A 13,302-nucleotide genomic window follows, 5' to 3' on the forward strand; every position below is an offset into this window, starting at 1 on the left:
AGCATTGATTTGCAAAGCCATCCAGCGTATTTATCTGAGAGTCAATAGGCTTTTTTATACTAATCCTTGCCCTTGTTTCGGTTTTGATTTCCTCCCTTTCTCTCCCCGCGACACTTTCTCTGTATTATCCTACACGCAGAGGTGCATCACCCCTTTGCGTGCTGTGCCCAGCAAACCCTGCCACTTGCCTCCTGTGCAATTCTCCTTTGAGCCCACCTCCTTCTCTGCTCTCCTTTCTATTGACCCTCACGCTGCTCTGCTCCCCCTTGCACTGTTTCCCTGTACCCTGAATGTGTCTGTCTGATTTAAGGCTCAACTGACTGGATAAAGAGCTGCATATACAGGAAAGTGCAGCTCTGAGTTACATTTCCATGTCCGATCTGCCCCCCTCTCCAAGGCAAAGGCATCCTTTAATGGCCTGCTCCGGGCATAAATTACATTGCTCTCTCTAGTGCGTCGCTCCACTTGGCTAGGAGACTGGGTTGGGAAAGGAGGATATAGACTGAACTCAACCCTGTCAGTCAAGTCAATCCCCTGTTGGCTTTTCTCCCGCCTTTCATTGCCCACCTGCCTGGGACAGAGCCTACAGAAAGCTGGCAGCTTCATCGTTGAATGCATTTGATTCACACATAGCCTGACCAGGGAACGAAGAGGGCTTTTTGACCTCTTAACTTTTGTGTATGGATGCTGTGAGAGAACATCGATCTTGTTGCTGTGCTAGCCTGCTCAGGACTGTGGCTGCGTGTGGATACATCTCTGCGTGTACACATTTGCACGTGGCTGCAAGTATGGTTTGTGTGTCACTGAGGTGCAATAACAAATATTTACAGAACAGCTTATACAAAGAACTGTGTACGGTGTAAGTTTAAATATTTGCAAAATACAACAATATCTGAGTTTCAGTTATCAATTCACAAATAAAGCTGTGAGAGGAAAAATTGTACTTCCAAAAGAGTCGAATGAAAGAGTACATTTTTGAAAGAGAATCAGCGCTGGAAGAGAACAAGCAAGTGACAGTCCTCTTTCAGAAAGACTGAGGCATCTGAAGCAAAGATCCTGTAGGGGGGTGTCTTAGAAGAGGAATCTCATAATCCCTTTGCATTTCCAACTGCTAGAGCAGGACTGCGCCTGTCAAATGTGCTTGCTTTTTGTCTGATCTAGCTGTAAATGAGACTGTTTTACAGCCTAATATCTCTCAGTCAGAAGCTAATTTCACACACGCTCATCAGTGAAATTAGTTCTTCAAAAACACATTTAGAGAAATAAATGTCATCACTTCTCCCCTACGCCAAGCGTGGGGTTCGTAGCCAGACCACTCTGTCTTAGGCACTGTTACAGCACCAAACACAGGTAGCTCAGTGTGGAATACAGATCTAAGGCAGGCATATAAATATAAAACATCTGCTTTTCCCATTCCAGAGTTCAGCTGCTTCAGACTTTTTATATCGGTGCTTTGGTCTAGTTTGCTGAACGCAGGGCTAAAAGTTAGGAAATGTCAGCTGTATTCCTGAGTCTGCTGGTGAAACTCCCTGGGTGTCACTCACCTGGTCTGAAACATGAGAAAGATTAAACCAACAAGCCTTGGTTTATATCGTTGAGATCTGTAGGAGAAAAGTAGAAAACTCTGGTCTATTCAGACCCATGCGGCTACTATAATAACAATAATTAATAAAGAAAAATGAAGCTAGACCAACATTTTCCTACACGGCACTTTTACAAGCAAAAAATGCTATTTCACTGAAATGGAAACACTTCAGTGGTGTGATCGTTACTGAAACATCATTTAGCAAGAAGAAAAGGAGGATGAGGGGAGGAAAGGACTTTTACACTAAAATGGTATAGCTGAGGTTTTTTGATTTTTAAACTTCTTTGTCATGGCAAAGTATAGGGAAATAATCAAAAAGCCAAACAAACCACCAAAAATTAGGCAGAATAAAACCATATTAAAATGGATGGGAAATGCTTATTCATGTTCTGACTGAGAAAAATACATTTAGAAAGAGCAGAACTTCCCACAAATCTGAAATTCTATTTCCTGCACAGTTAGTAATAAGAATATAAAATTATATTTCTAATTCCTATACCTCCACATAAGTATTACTGCATTTACGCACCAAGTATTAGCACATATATACACTTCCTATTCAATAAAGTTGCTATGCAACACTCTGCAACAGACTCCTTCACTTCCGTACAGTGTGCTCAGCTGAAGTAATCTGCTTCCAAATGATGAATCGGTTACTAAATTGTAAGTGGAAACTGGAAGACATCAAACACAATGCAAGGACTCTTCTTGCATAAGACCAATGCGACAAGAAAGAGTAAACTGAATAAACATTTTCTGCTCCAATGTAAAAAAAAAAACATAATAGAAGCAAAATATATTCAAATGATCAGAAAACTACTACGGACTCCCTGCTCAAAAGTGGGCAGAAATAGAACAAAACCAGCCTCCCCTACAAGCCTTCTGCCTTGCCATGAGAAGCGATGAAAAAGCTAGCAGAAACAGCAATGTTTCACCTAGCAACCTCCACATAATTGCGAAAGGATAACAACAACAAATGGATGTGGAATTTCGCCCCAAGCCCAGGACACAGACATGCCCAGAGTAGAAAGCAACTACCTCAGACGGAGACCTGGAGGGTATTTTTTTTCCTCTTTACACTTTTTGGGTGACTCGCAGGGCTTGTCACACCAGCTCACCACCATGGGACTGAATCTCATAGTGACAGGACCAGAACAATCTCTGATTTTTTGTTTCAATGATTTCCAAACAAAACCCAAAAAGGCAGCATTCCTGGGGCTGCAGTCAGGAATGCAAGAGATAAGCAGGAATACTAATGAAGGTGTGATATATATTACAAAACTAGGGCACATCATGTTTACTCTAGTACACTTCAAATACGACATGCAAATAGAGGAATGATCAGGTGGGCAGAGCCACAGACTACTTCATCCAGAAGTGAAATCCAAAATGATCAGCAGCACATCCTGCTGAGAACTGCAATCAATTGCTGATAACCGGTAGCTAAAGATGAGCTCTAACCCTAAAGCAAGGAGGTTTGAAATCTAGAAGTGTCTCCACGTGAGCTCACATCCCTTGGACAATCCCATTTTACTTACTTTACTTACACAGTGCCTCTTACTTGATTTGGGGCTGGAAGGACTTCCCATGGCAGCAAGTTTTACAGCCTAATCATCAACTGGGTGGAGAACTTCTTCCTTAAAGGACATTTGCCACCTTTTGGTCACACTGGATGTCCTTTTCTTCTTCTGTCACAGTTCAGGTAGGAGAATCTATGTATCCATTACATTATACATAACGAGTACGGCACACACAAATAGCATTTGTCAGCTCCCTGTCAGCTGTTGTTTCAATGCCTCACAAGTCTCACTGTGAGGAAGGGCTTTCAGTAATATGTTAAAAATGAGCACAGGTAAGCAGAATTTAAGCATCTCCAATTTGGGCATTTAAACTTCAACCTTGTCCACCTGCCAAGAATATAAAATCAGTTTTTTAACTTTATATAACAGGTGATACTTTTCCCTCTACTGTGTTGCTACTATTTCCTTAGTGTCATTCTGAATTTCCTCCCTCTTAATTTTCTGGCATCGCTTCTTTTTTTCTTCACATACTGCAAAATTTCTCTCAAATTTCTCCAGAAATTTCTTGCTTCAGTATGTGCAAACACTGGCTGATTATTAAAGTGTTCCTTTTTGGGTACTAAATAATCTACCCAGACAGACCACTTCAGCACTTCTCTGCTCATGCAGTAATCACTCAGGTTCCTAATCACTTTGTCCATTCTCCTGATAATTAACTTCCATTATTCAGTCCACATGGCCAGATTCCTCTGTGAAAATCAGTCTCTGCCTGGGTGCTCACTTGGAAGCCTTTGAAATGGCCACTGGTGAATACTGGGCCACATTGTCCCATTGCAGACTTCTGAACATGGCCAAATACCTGCTTTTGGGATTAACCCACCTGCCCCTCCCCAAATATCTCACATTCCCACCAAGACCTCAATCTCCTTCTGCCTTCCCCTGTGTTATCCTCCTCTTCGTTTGCTAGCCCCTGCAACTCCTCCAGCTTCATATCATCAGGACATCTCACTAACAGACTTTCCTCTTGCTTCAGATCAGTAATGAAGAACTTTAAAAAGACATTAAAAACAGATTTGTGGCCAAAGGTCCCATTAATTATGTTTGCTGTACCCCACTAGACACCTTCTTTCTATGCAGCTCATTCCCATTTATCACAAGCCTTTGTTTGCAGCCTCTCTGCCAGCTTTCAACGCCAAGTCAGTGCTTCCTCTCCCAGGGAATAAAATTTTACTTTTTTTTTTTTTTGCAATTAATGGCAGGATGTCTTTCTTCCAAAACATTCTCTGCATATAACCACAGATTTATGTAGCAAGAAAGATATATAAAACTTCAATCACAGAGCAGAAATTAAAACAGCAACAATTTTATACAGGTAAAGTTTTATACTGATAAAAGGAGCAGACAGGCAGCATCACAGTCAGGGGAAATTCAATGGCCTGTGCTCTGCAAAGGTCAGGCAAGATGATCGAAAGCATCCCTGGTGCCTCCGCATGGACAGAGCAGGTCCCTGGTGGGTCAGTTCTGATGCCACTCACACTGCTCCTCCCTGGGGTCAGCTCCTGCTGGCAGGACAGCGACTCCAGCTGCTGTGAATATGTTATTTGATTTAAGAGACATATATGAATATGGCTGGTATGTGGAATAAAACATGGCCTCGACCCTTTGTCAGTCAAGCTTTACTCCTGACCATTGGTGTCCAGCAACTAACATAGCAGATGTCTGCAGGAGTCAACTGGATATCATTCAAGATATTCCTGCTTGCCACCAAGTTTAAGTCTACCCTGATAACAGGGATCAGCCTCAAGGCAGTCTTTGAGCACAGACTCATGGGACTCCTTATGAAGCAGGGAGGAAAGCAAGCTTCATAACATGAGGATAGTGCTGCCCTCACACAGCCAGCCATACACTTCATGGAAGGGGTGAGCTTGCCATGCACAACCTCCAGGCCACCTCCCTCCTCACAGAGGACATGTCCCCCCCCTGCAGTGCATGGCCACAGCCAGGACTGTAGCTGGCCCCCAGCCCTCTCCTCTCTGGAAGAGGAACAGAGAGATGGAGGCAGGCTGGGGAAGTTTTTCTGCTGACAGTTGATAGCTAAAAGGTTGTTCTTGGGTCCCATCTTTATCACCCCATGATGGATGTGTTATGTGTCTTCAGTGCCAAAACCAGCTGCTCCTCTGCCTGGCATCCTCCTGCCACACTGGGCACACAAGATTGTGCCTCAGTTCCTCCATCACACCTTTCAGCACCCTCTGTCCCTGGCTATTGCCCAGAGATAAAAATACATCCAGGAAAAGGGACAAGACCTTCTTCTAGAAAGGCTTTGCATGGAACCAGAGACCCTGAAATCCACCTCCAGAGTATGTTCAAGAAATAGGTGGCATAGTGAAAGTGATTTTGGCACAATGAAAAACATATGATGCAGACCAGGAGGTTGACTATGCAAAATTCCTTAGATCTGGAAAAGAAAAAGGAGCATCTGAGCTCAAAAGAAGGATTAGGAGAGCTCAGGCAAGGTCCTAGCCACTGCAGACAGCCTGATTAGGGGAATTATGGGGAAAAGCAAAGACACTTCCTATCATTTTGCAGAACAGAAAAACTTGTGGAAGAAATGCCTAGACTTTCACAGGGCTGCATGTGGCAGCTGCTGCCTTTACACAGGGGATAAACAAGAGCATTGGAATGACACAGCGGACCAAGTTCACTGCTCTTGCAACGCCCCCCTACACCAACAGCATGCAAGCAGCCCACTGATTCACTTCCATCCACCCGCATACAACCACTCTGAAGCCTGAACCACCCTCCACTGAAGTTTCCTGCTGTTAAATAGCAATGGCAGCACCTACTTAACTCACTCCAGGTTGCAGGGAGAGCAACCCTGACTTGAGTTAAAAAAAAAAAAAAAAAAAGAGAGAGAGAGGCAGGCACAGGAACAGAAGAAAAGGGAATAAACAGTTCAGCACCAATAAAAGCTGCAAAGTGCAGCAAAGAGGCTGGTCGTCTCCCCATCCTCAGGAAAGAGAGAAGAGGGCTGTGGAGGGGCAACCAGTACAGAGCACGTGGGAGCAGCGCGTGTGCGTGGCACATGCCTTAGGGCTGCGGCTCGCATCTCCAGGCTGCAGCACCTCTCTAGTTCATGTGCAGACCTGAGCTGGGGAATGTGCCTCAGACCTGAACAGCACCGGCAAGCAGCAGTTCGGATGCCGATGCATCCAGGTCCGTGCACAGCCCCAGCAGCCCTATGCCCAGGGACGCTCAGCTTGGTTCATACGCACACACCAGCTTGCAGGGGGGATAGCTGGCACAAAAAAGGGAGTACAAAGCACAGGAATAGCCGGTGCTACACTCCCTTACACTGTAGAGGTGTGAAAGTTTTTCAGATGAGAGGATCTGGAAGAGTGTGTGAAAGCCTGAGCAAACCAATTCTCCCTGCTTCTACCAGCTCACCCCTCTCCAGACCTCATACACATCCCTTTTTGAGGCTGCAGATGTTATCAAACCTGCAACGTCCTTCATTAAGAGCAAGAAATTACGCTTTCCTTTATCGCACATTGTTCAGCTTCAGCTCCTGAGCTGTCAGCATAGCCCTGCATGAAGGATGACCAGGGCAGATATGCTGAGAGACTGTAGCTTTCCTGCCCATCCAATGACACCGTCTTGGCCCCATGATGGGGAAAAGCCTGCAGGCACCATGCAGTGGCCTCCATTCAGTTTGTACCCGAACCCAGCCTGAAAAAAACCACCACACGCATCCTTACTGATTACGTATTTCCCACAGCCCAAGCTGAGCAGGTGTGAGAGGGAAGCACGACTTACTAGGCACGCGGTTGATAGCTTTCAGGGGTCTCAGGACACGGACAGTACGGATTGCAGATAAGTTAATGTTTTGGAGATCCAGGGAATACTCCACTATCCTGCAGAAGGGGAGAGAGAGAGGAAAAAAAAAAAGTTTAAAAGAATCCAGAATCTTGGCTTGAGTCACAGAGTTGTCATTTCCTCATTGAAGGGTTTTCTGGAAGTCACGGAGACAAAGCCTGAGTCTTTGGGAGCAAAGCTGAAGCCTCCAGAAGCAGGACTGGAGCTCACGGCTCCCCTGTGCAAAACACATTGCCTGCCCATGGGACGGCAGCGAGTGGCGAGTGTGTGCCGTGAGGATGCAGGCCAGGAGCTGCGATAACACTTACCTGCTGCAACAGTCAGGAAGAAAAAGGGCTGCAAGAAGATACACCAACTAGGAGCGTACACTTCTGGTGAGGGCACGCACACAGGGTCGACATTTCCCACGAGGCCAGGAGGAGCGGGGCTGCATAGCTGGTTCTGCTGAGCATTACATGCAGTGCAGCAGGGTGCTCCCCATGTTACCCTCATCTCACAGACCAGGATAATGTACCTACTAGAGGTGGCTTCAGCTAACCTCTTCTTCCTCTCGTAGAAGCAAACTTTCTACTTAAAGACGTAACTGTTTCAGCTAGGTAGGAAGGCTTCTCCCATAGCAGTGAATCACTCCTTTCTGACACCAACCAAAAGGGGAAAAGCCTAATTTTAGGACATATGCTAGACCTTAGCTTTCCTAACCCAACAGCATGCTCCCTAAATAACCTCAAAGCGCAAATAGCTATGACTAACACATTGGCTTTGCTGCAAGAGCAGCAGGTGCAGGTGAAAACGTGGCCTGGCCCATCATCCCCTAGCTCAGCATTCCCCTCCTTGCCCAGTATGGCAAATGTCCAGTAACTTGTCCACCTCTTGGAAAGCACAGTTTGAAACTAGATTATACTAAACATTTACCCTGGCCAGCAATTTCCACCTGAGGATCTCAGAGATTATTGCATGTTTTAGTGAACACAGGTGCCTGAGGCCTCCAGGAAGACATAGGTGTTCTCACCAGCTTCCCCAGGGTAACCCTGATGTGCAGGGAGGATCAAGAGGGTGACAAAAATGGCAGGTGAAACAACATCAGACTCAGGACAGGAACTGCTTCTCCTGAGTCTCTTCTCGAATGTGAATAACAAAACTACAAAAAGCTCCCTTTTCCTTCCAACATGCTCAAGAGACAGGGAGGGAACAGGGGACACAGACTGTTACTGCACTCCTTTTCAACCAAAAACATCACAATTTATATAGAAAGACCTGCAAGTCAGTAGTCCAGTAGCTAAAGTCCACCCAAATCCCTCTGCCCAGGAAGAACAAAGGAATGAATCAGAGAACCTAAGTGAGATGTTGAGAAGGAAATGGAGTACAGCCAGCCCCTAAGAAATATCAGGGAGAGGACGTGAGTGCAACTTGAGCAAAATGGATTGATCCTTCCATCAATCACTCTTTTCACTCAAAAGGACCTTGAAGAGCAAATGTCTAGTTATCTGTCTACACCTTTCACAAGAGGGACTTGTCAGAGTGATAGATTTTCAAACACAATGGGGTAAACCTGTCGAAGTGTTGTGATTATTCTCTCTCATGCTCTCTTTCTTTCTCTCCCTCATTCCTTTTACACGTTTCTCTCATGCACTTTTAGGGTAATTGCATGAAATAATTCTTCCTCTGAAATGCAGTGGCATTCATTTACCTCCCTGGAGCTGTCAGTTCCACATACACTGAGTGCAGAAGGAGAGAGGAAAGATTTCATGCAGATAATCAAAGTATTGAAACCCTGCAAAAAAAAAAAAAAAGGCAACACAAAAAACCTCCACCCCAAACCCAGCAGCAAAACTTAGCCTACAGAAAGCATTAGTGACAGACTGAGGCTTGGGATCCAGTCAGATGAAATTGGGAATGGTATATATGGTATATATATTTTATATATATATAATGGTATATAAAGGAGGAAAACCACACACAGATATAAACACACAGACACGGGGCATCACACAACGGACATAACTCTGTGGTGCAGATGAAGAGTACAAAGGGCCTTGAGTAAGCACTGATCAACCTTGTTCCAAAAGCACAAAGCAAGATTGCCTCATCAGCATGCTGTCACTCCAAAATTAAGCAAACCTGCTGAAAATTCAGAACTACGGTTATGGGCAAAGCACCATATAGAAATGGCTGTATGACTCCCAGGACATAGGCTAACATCTCCTCAGAGCACAGAGACCTGACATGTAGAGGCAGCTCCTTGACTGAAGGAGTCCCTATGCTGCAGTTTGTTATAGGAGGTAGGTATATACACAGAAACAAAAAGGTCTCCAAGCTTATTGAAGTCCCACAGAACATCCTTTCTTCTCCTAAAAAAATAACCCTTAGAGCACTGGGTTGAGGTCAGACCTCTGAAGGCAACAAAATTATTTTTGAGCAGTAGCAGAACCACCTGAAACGTATCTGTCAGATGCCAAATAAGCAAACAGCCAAAACCACTTCTAAATTCATGAAGTCTTTTCTGAACTGCAAGCAACCAAATGAGAAGTCCTGAAGAACACTGTGACCCTCACAGATACTGAGCACAGGGGAACAGCGCAGAGCTAAGGCCAAGATAAAATCAGTGGGCAGAGGTGACAACTTTTCTTAAATCTAAAATCTATTTCTAAATTTAAAACTAATTTAATTTCTAAATTTTAAATCTAAAAATAATTTAAAGATAGACCCTCCATTTACAGACCATTCGAGTTTTGTCCTTTTCTGGCTATAGCCATGTTGCTGGCATTAAAACAGGAGTCATCTTAACCAGGTGCACATTGCTGCCCTCTCCTAGTTGGAATGAGCTTTCCACCTATATGGCACAGTCCATGCGTCACTAGAAGAGTAATAATCATCAAAGTAGTGAGCGCAGGTCCTGGTGGAGCAAGAAATATGTTACCCTAGCTGCAACTGTGCAGCTCCTACAGCCAGCAAGCCAGCCTCCTACAGCCCTTGGTGGCTGCAGATTTGCTGCGATGACGTTCCAGTTTAGGTAGAAAAAAAAAAAAAAAAGAAAAAGAAAAAAAAAACCAAAAAACAGACAATCAGTGCCAATGAAAACAGCAGGCTGTTTGTAAGGATGGGTCGGAGAAGGGCAACTGTTACATTTTTCAGAGAGCAACTTTTAACAAGAACGAGCTCAGCCCTAGCAGACCCCCTCTGCCTGTGGTTCTTCCTGAGGCCTTCTTGGCTGTAATAACAGAGACATATCCAGGATGCTTAAATCCCTGTGGATGACTTATGCCTGTTGTAGCCACGTAAATCGTATCCAAAACAACTCCAACACCAGTGCAATTTTGCATTAGGGCTGCTTGTGCTTGCCTTTTTATTCCTGGTGATGGCTTTAGCATCAGCTTATGTCCATGCGTTTCTTCATACAACGGTAGCATGCCCGTACCACGACCAACTGCAGGTGTCTGGGGTGAAATGAAACTCCATTGATTAACAAAAAAAAAAAAAACATTTTCTGTGCAGGTAAAGCCGATGAATTCAAATGTTGCCTCCTTTCTCTAATGAAATGAGATCTCTAAACAACTCTGCTGGACTCTCTGGGCACCTGTAGCATTTCAGGGATTGCCAGCCCAGCTGTTACTGCTTTTATCTGTCTCTAGCCAACCCTGCTCCCCACTGCCTGGAAACCCTATACACGTAACCCCTCTAGGTTTGGGCTGTACCTGATCTTCTACTGCCACATATAGAAATGGAAACAGGTTGACAGAGAGTCAAAAGGAAATGTCACAAAAAGTGATCGGCCAGAAACTGGCAGGAGATTTATATCAGGAGACTCACATTTTCCCATGTCTGTGTCTCAAGATCTGATGGTGGATTAGGTGCATGGTGTTTATTTGGACTCATAGTTGGGCACCCAAACTTCAGCATTTGGATCCTTATCACACCAGCAACCTGGGAACCCTGTGTTTGCTGGTTTGTTCATAAACCAAGTGCAGGGAAGTGCTAAAGCTTTCCAATTGGTTGCATCCTCACTAACCTCCAGGAGCTTTCCAGGCTCCTTACCTTTGCTTTGTGGCAGCTTGGTGCCTTGAGCAATGGTAGCCCTGAGACCTGACTGCCCTTCATCTTCTTCTCCCCTCTTTCTTGGCTGCTTTAAGCGTGCCTTGTTTGTAAAAGCCTTAGTTTCTTTAAGGTCCAGGGGCAGACAGACAGAGACTAGGAAGTGGGGAAAAAAAACCCAAAACCTGCACTGATTGTGACCTGTCCTTTCCTCTTATCATGACAGGGCAGAGGGGAACACATCTCTCCTAAGGGAAATGGTAGCTCATTTCTGGCACTGCTAAAGTATTTTGCAGCCCCTGGCGTGGGTGGGCAAGTGCAGGGGGAGGTTAGGAAGCTGGAACTATGCTAAATCAGAGACAAACTCCTGATCTGTGATGGAATTTGAGCACTGAGCTGTCAAGATAATTGAATTTATACAGTAATTCTTCTTCCCTCACTAGAGATTTTCTTCTTCAAAACTTTCCACATGAAACTCTTCTGGAAGAAGAGATTGACGCCCACACCGTCCCCATGCCATAAGGCTCAATCTTGATGCATGGTGGGAATGATGACAGGGTGGGAAATGGGACAGGGGCATTGGCTGCATGCATGGGGTTCATCCTGCAGAAGCAGGGGACATGCCTGGCAGGTAACACCTCTCTGCTCGAGCTCTGCCTCCCTCGCCACTCTCAAGGTATCCTACCTCCTCCCTACCCTCTATGTCTCTCTACATCCATCTGACTTATACTCAACTGCAACTTTTTGAGGTCTCATTTTTATCTTCCTCCTTAACTTCCGGTTTTTCTGTTCACCCCTTGTCTTTCCTTCATCTTTTTCTACTTTGCCTCATATCCTTCAATTCCCTTCCCAATCCTCTCTTTCCTCTTCATCTTCCTCTTTACTCCTTTTGTTCCTTTCCCTACTGTTCATCTTTCTGCTTTATCCTCTGATATAGTGTCTGCCTTGCTGATAAACATTAGCCTATGCCCGGGTAAGTCTGCTCAGCTGAACACACAAGAGACCTTGAATTCAACAGAGACAAGACCAAGCCGGGGCAGGGAACAAGCAGGCAATTTGTTACCACATTGACCCTGTCCAGAAAGTGCCTGGTCTGGTGTACCTCCATCCCATGCCAAGCCACTGGAGCAGACAAAGAGCACACAGGGATAAGGGGGCATGCAAACCACCAACATCGCAAACCTTCACTACTTATGAGGTCTTAACAGCAGCAGAATAGCTTCATTAGCTACAGTTTGACACTTCTTTTGCTCCTCTGCACCCGTGAGCTTGAGAGTGGGCTTGGATCTGTCTCGGCACTCTCCACTTCACTAGCACCAATGAAACTAAGGAGAGAAGAGCGAGGCTCATTGCCCAACAGCAGAAATGCACAGCCAGGGTGGCTCTGTGCCAGGCACGGAAGAGCAGACTGACCAGCAGAATGGAGGAATAAAAACTAAGACTATTTAAAATAGACATAGCAAGAATATGAAAAGCATGTAAGGACCCCAGAAAATTCAGACTTTATCTTGCTGTACATGTAACCCAAGATAATACACTTGTGCAGTGCCTGGCTAGCAGTTTCCTCACAATTACATTCAATGAAATCCATTATTAAAACAGTTCAAACACTACCATTCTCCTCTTCATATTTACATCTCCTTATACCTTTATTAAATACTTATTAACTTTCCTAATCTTAGCTCCCGAACTTCTATTTGCTGAAAATTAGCAGCCAAGAAATAATATTTAAAACATATTCTGGAAGCATTCATGAAAAATACCAAGGCAGTATTTTTCTTATGACACAAAGCCAATAAGTTTTTGTCAAATTCAAAAGCTGCCTAATTCCCCTTCTCTGATAGGGGTTTTCAGTTGGAATCTAATTAACTGCACCCTAATCAATTCATATTTCTTTGTCAAATAAATTTGGGTTTGGCACTGAAGCCAGCTTTGTAGCTTGGACTTCCTAGCTGTAATTTCAGGCTTGCTATGAGTCTCTGTGCAAAGTGAAGCTTTTCCAGTCTATGGACTTTTATTTGGCCCTTGCATCTATGAGCACCTGGGGTGACCAAGGCAGAAGATTTATTGGTTGCTTTCTGCTCCAAATTTCTTCAGCTTCTCAGCTATGTCAGGGATCTAAGCCTGATGTGTACCTACACCATGACTAGATATGGTTTAACCAATGTCTTCGGTGTACAAGAACGCCTTAAGGCCCTCAGCTACTTGATTTGGCCATCAAATTCCACAAACTAGCATTTCTACCACTTCAAAGATCCAGAACATAGGAGTCACAGGGAAAATATAAGACTA

At 44.6% G+C, this 13,302-nt stretch overlaps 1 protein-coding gene across 2 annotated transcripts in view; it reads right to left on the reverse strand.

The window, feature by feature from the left end:
• Nucleotides 1-13,302, reverse strand: part of CACNA1I (calcium voltage-gated channel subunit alpha1 I) — a 90,048-nt gene that overhangs the window by 65,760 nt on the left and 10,986 nt on the right. For both annotated transcript variants that reach the window (XM_064453976.1, XM_064453966.1), the window contains exon 3: nucleotides 6,922-7,019. In XM_064453976.1, coding sequence (XP_064310046.1) covers nucleotides 6,922-7,019 — 98 coding nt within the window. The remainder of the gene's footprint in view (nucleotides 1-6,921; nucleotides 7,020-13,302) is intronic.

Source organism: Phalacrocorax carbo, chromosome 1, assembly GCF_963921805.1.
Source record: "Phalacrocorax carbo chromosome 1, bPhaCar2.1, whole genome shotgun sequence".
NCBI classification, from domain to species: domain Eukaryota; kingdom Metazoa; phylum Chordata; class Aves; order Suliformes; family Phalacrocoracidae; genus Phalacrocorax; species Phalacrocorax carbo.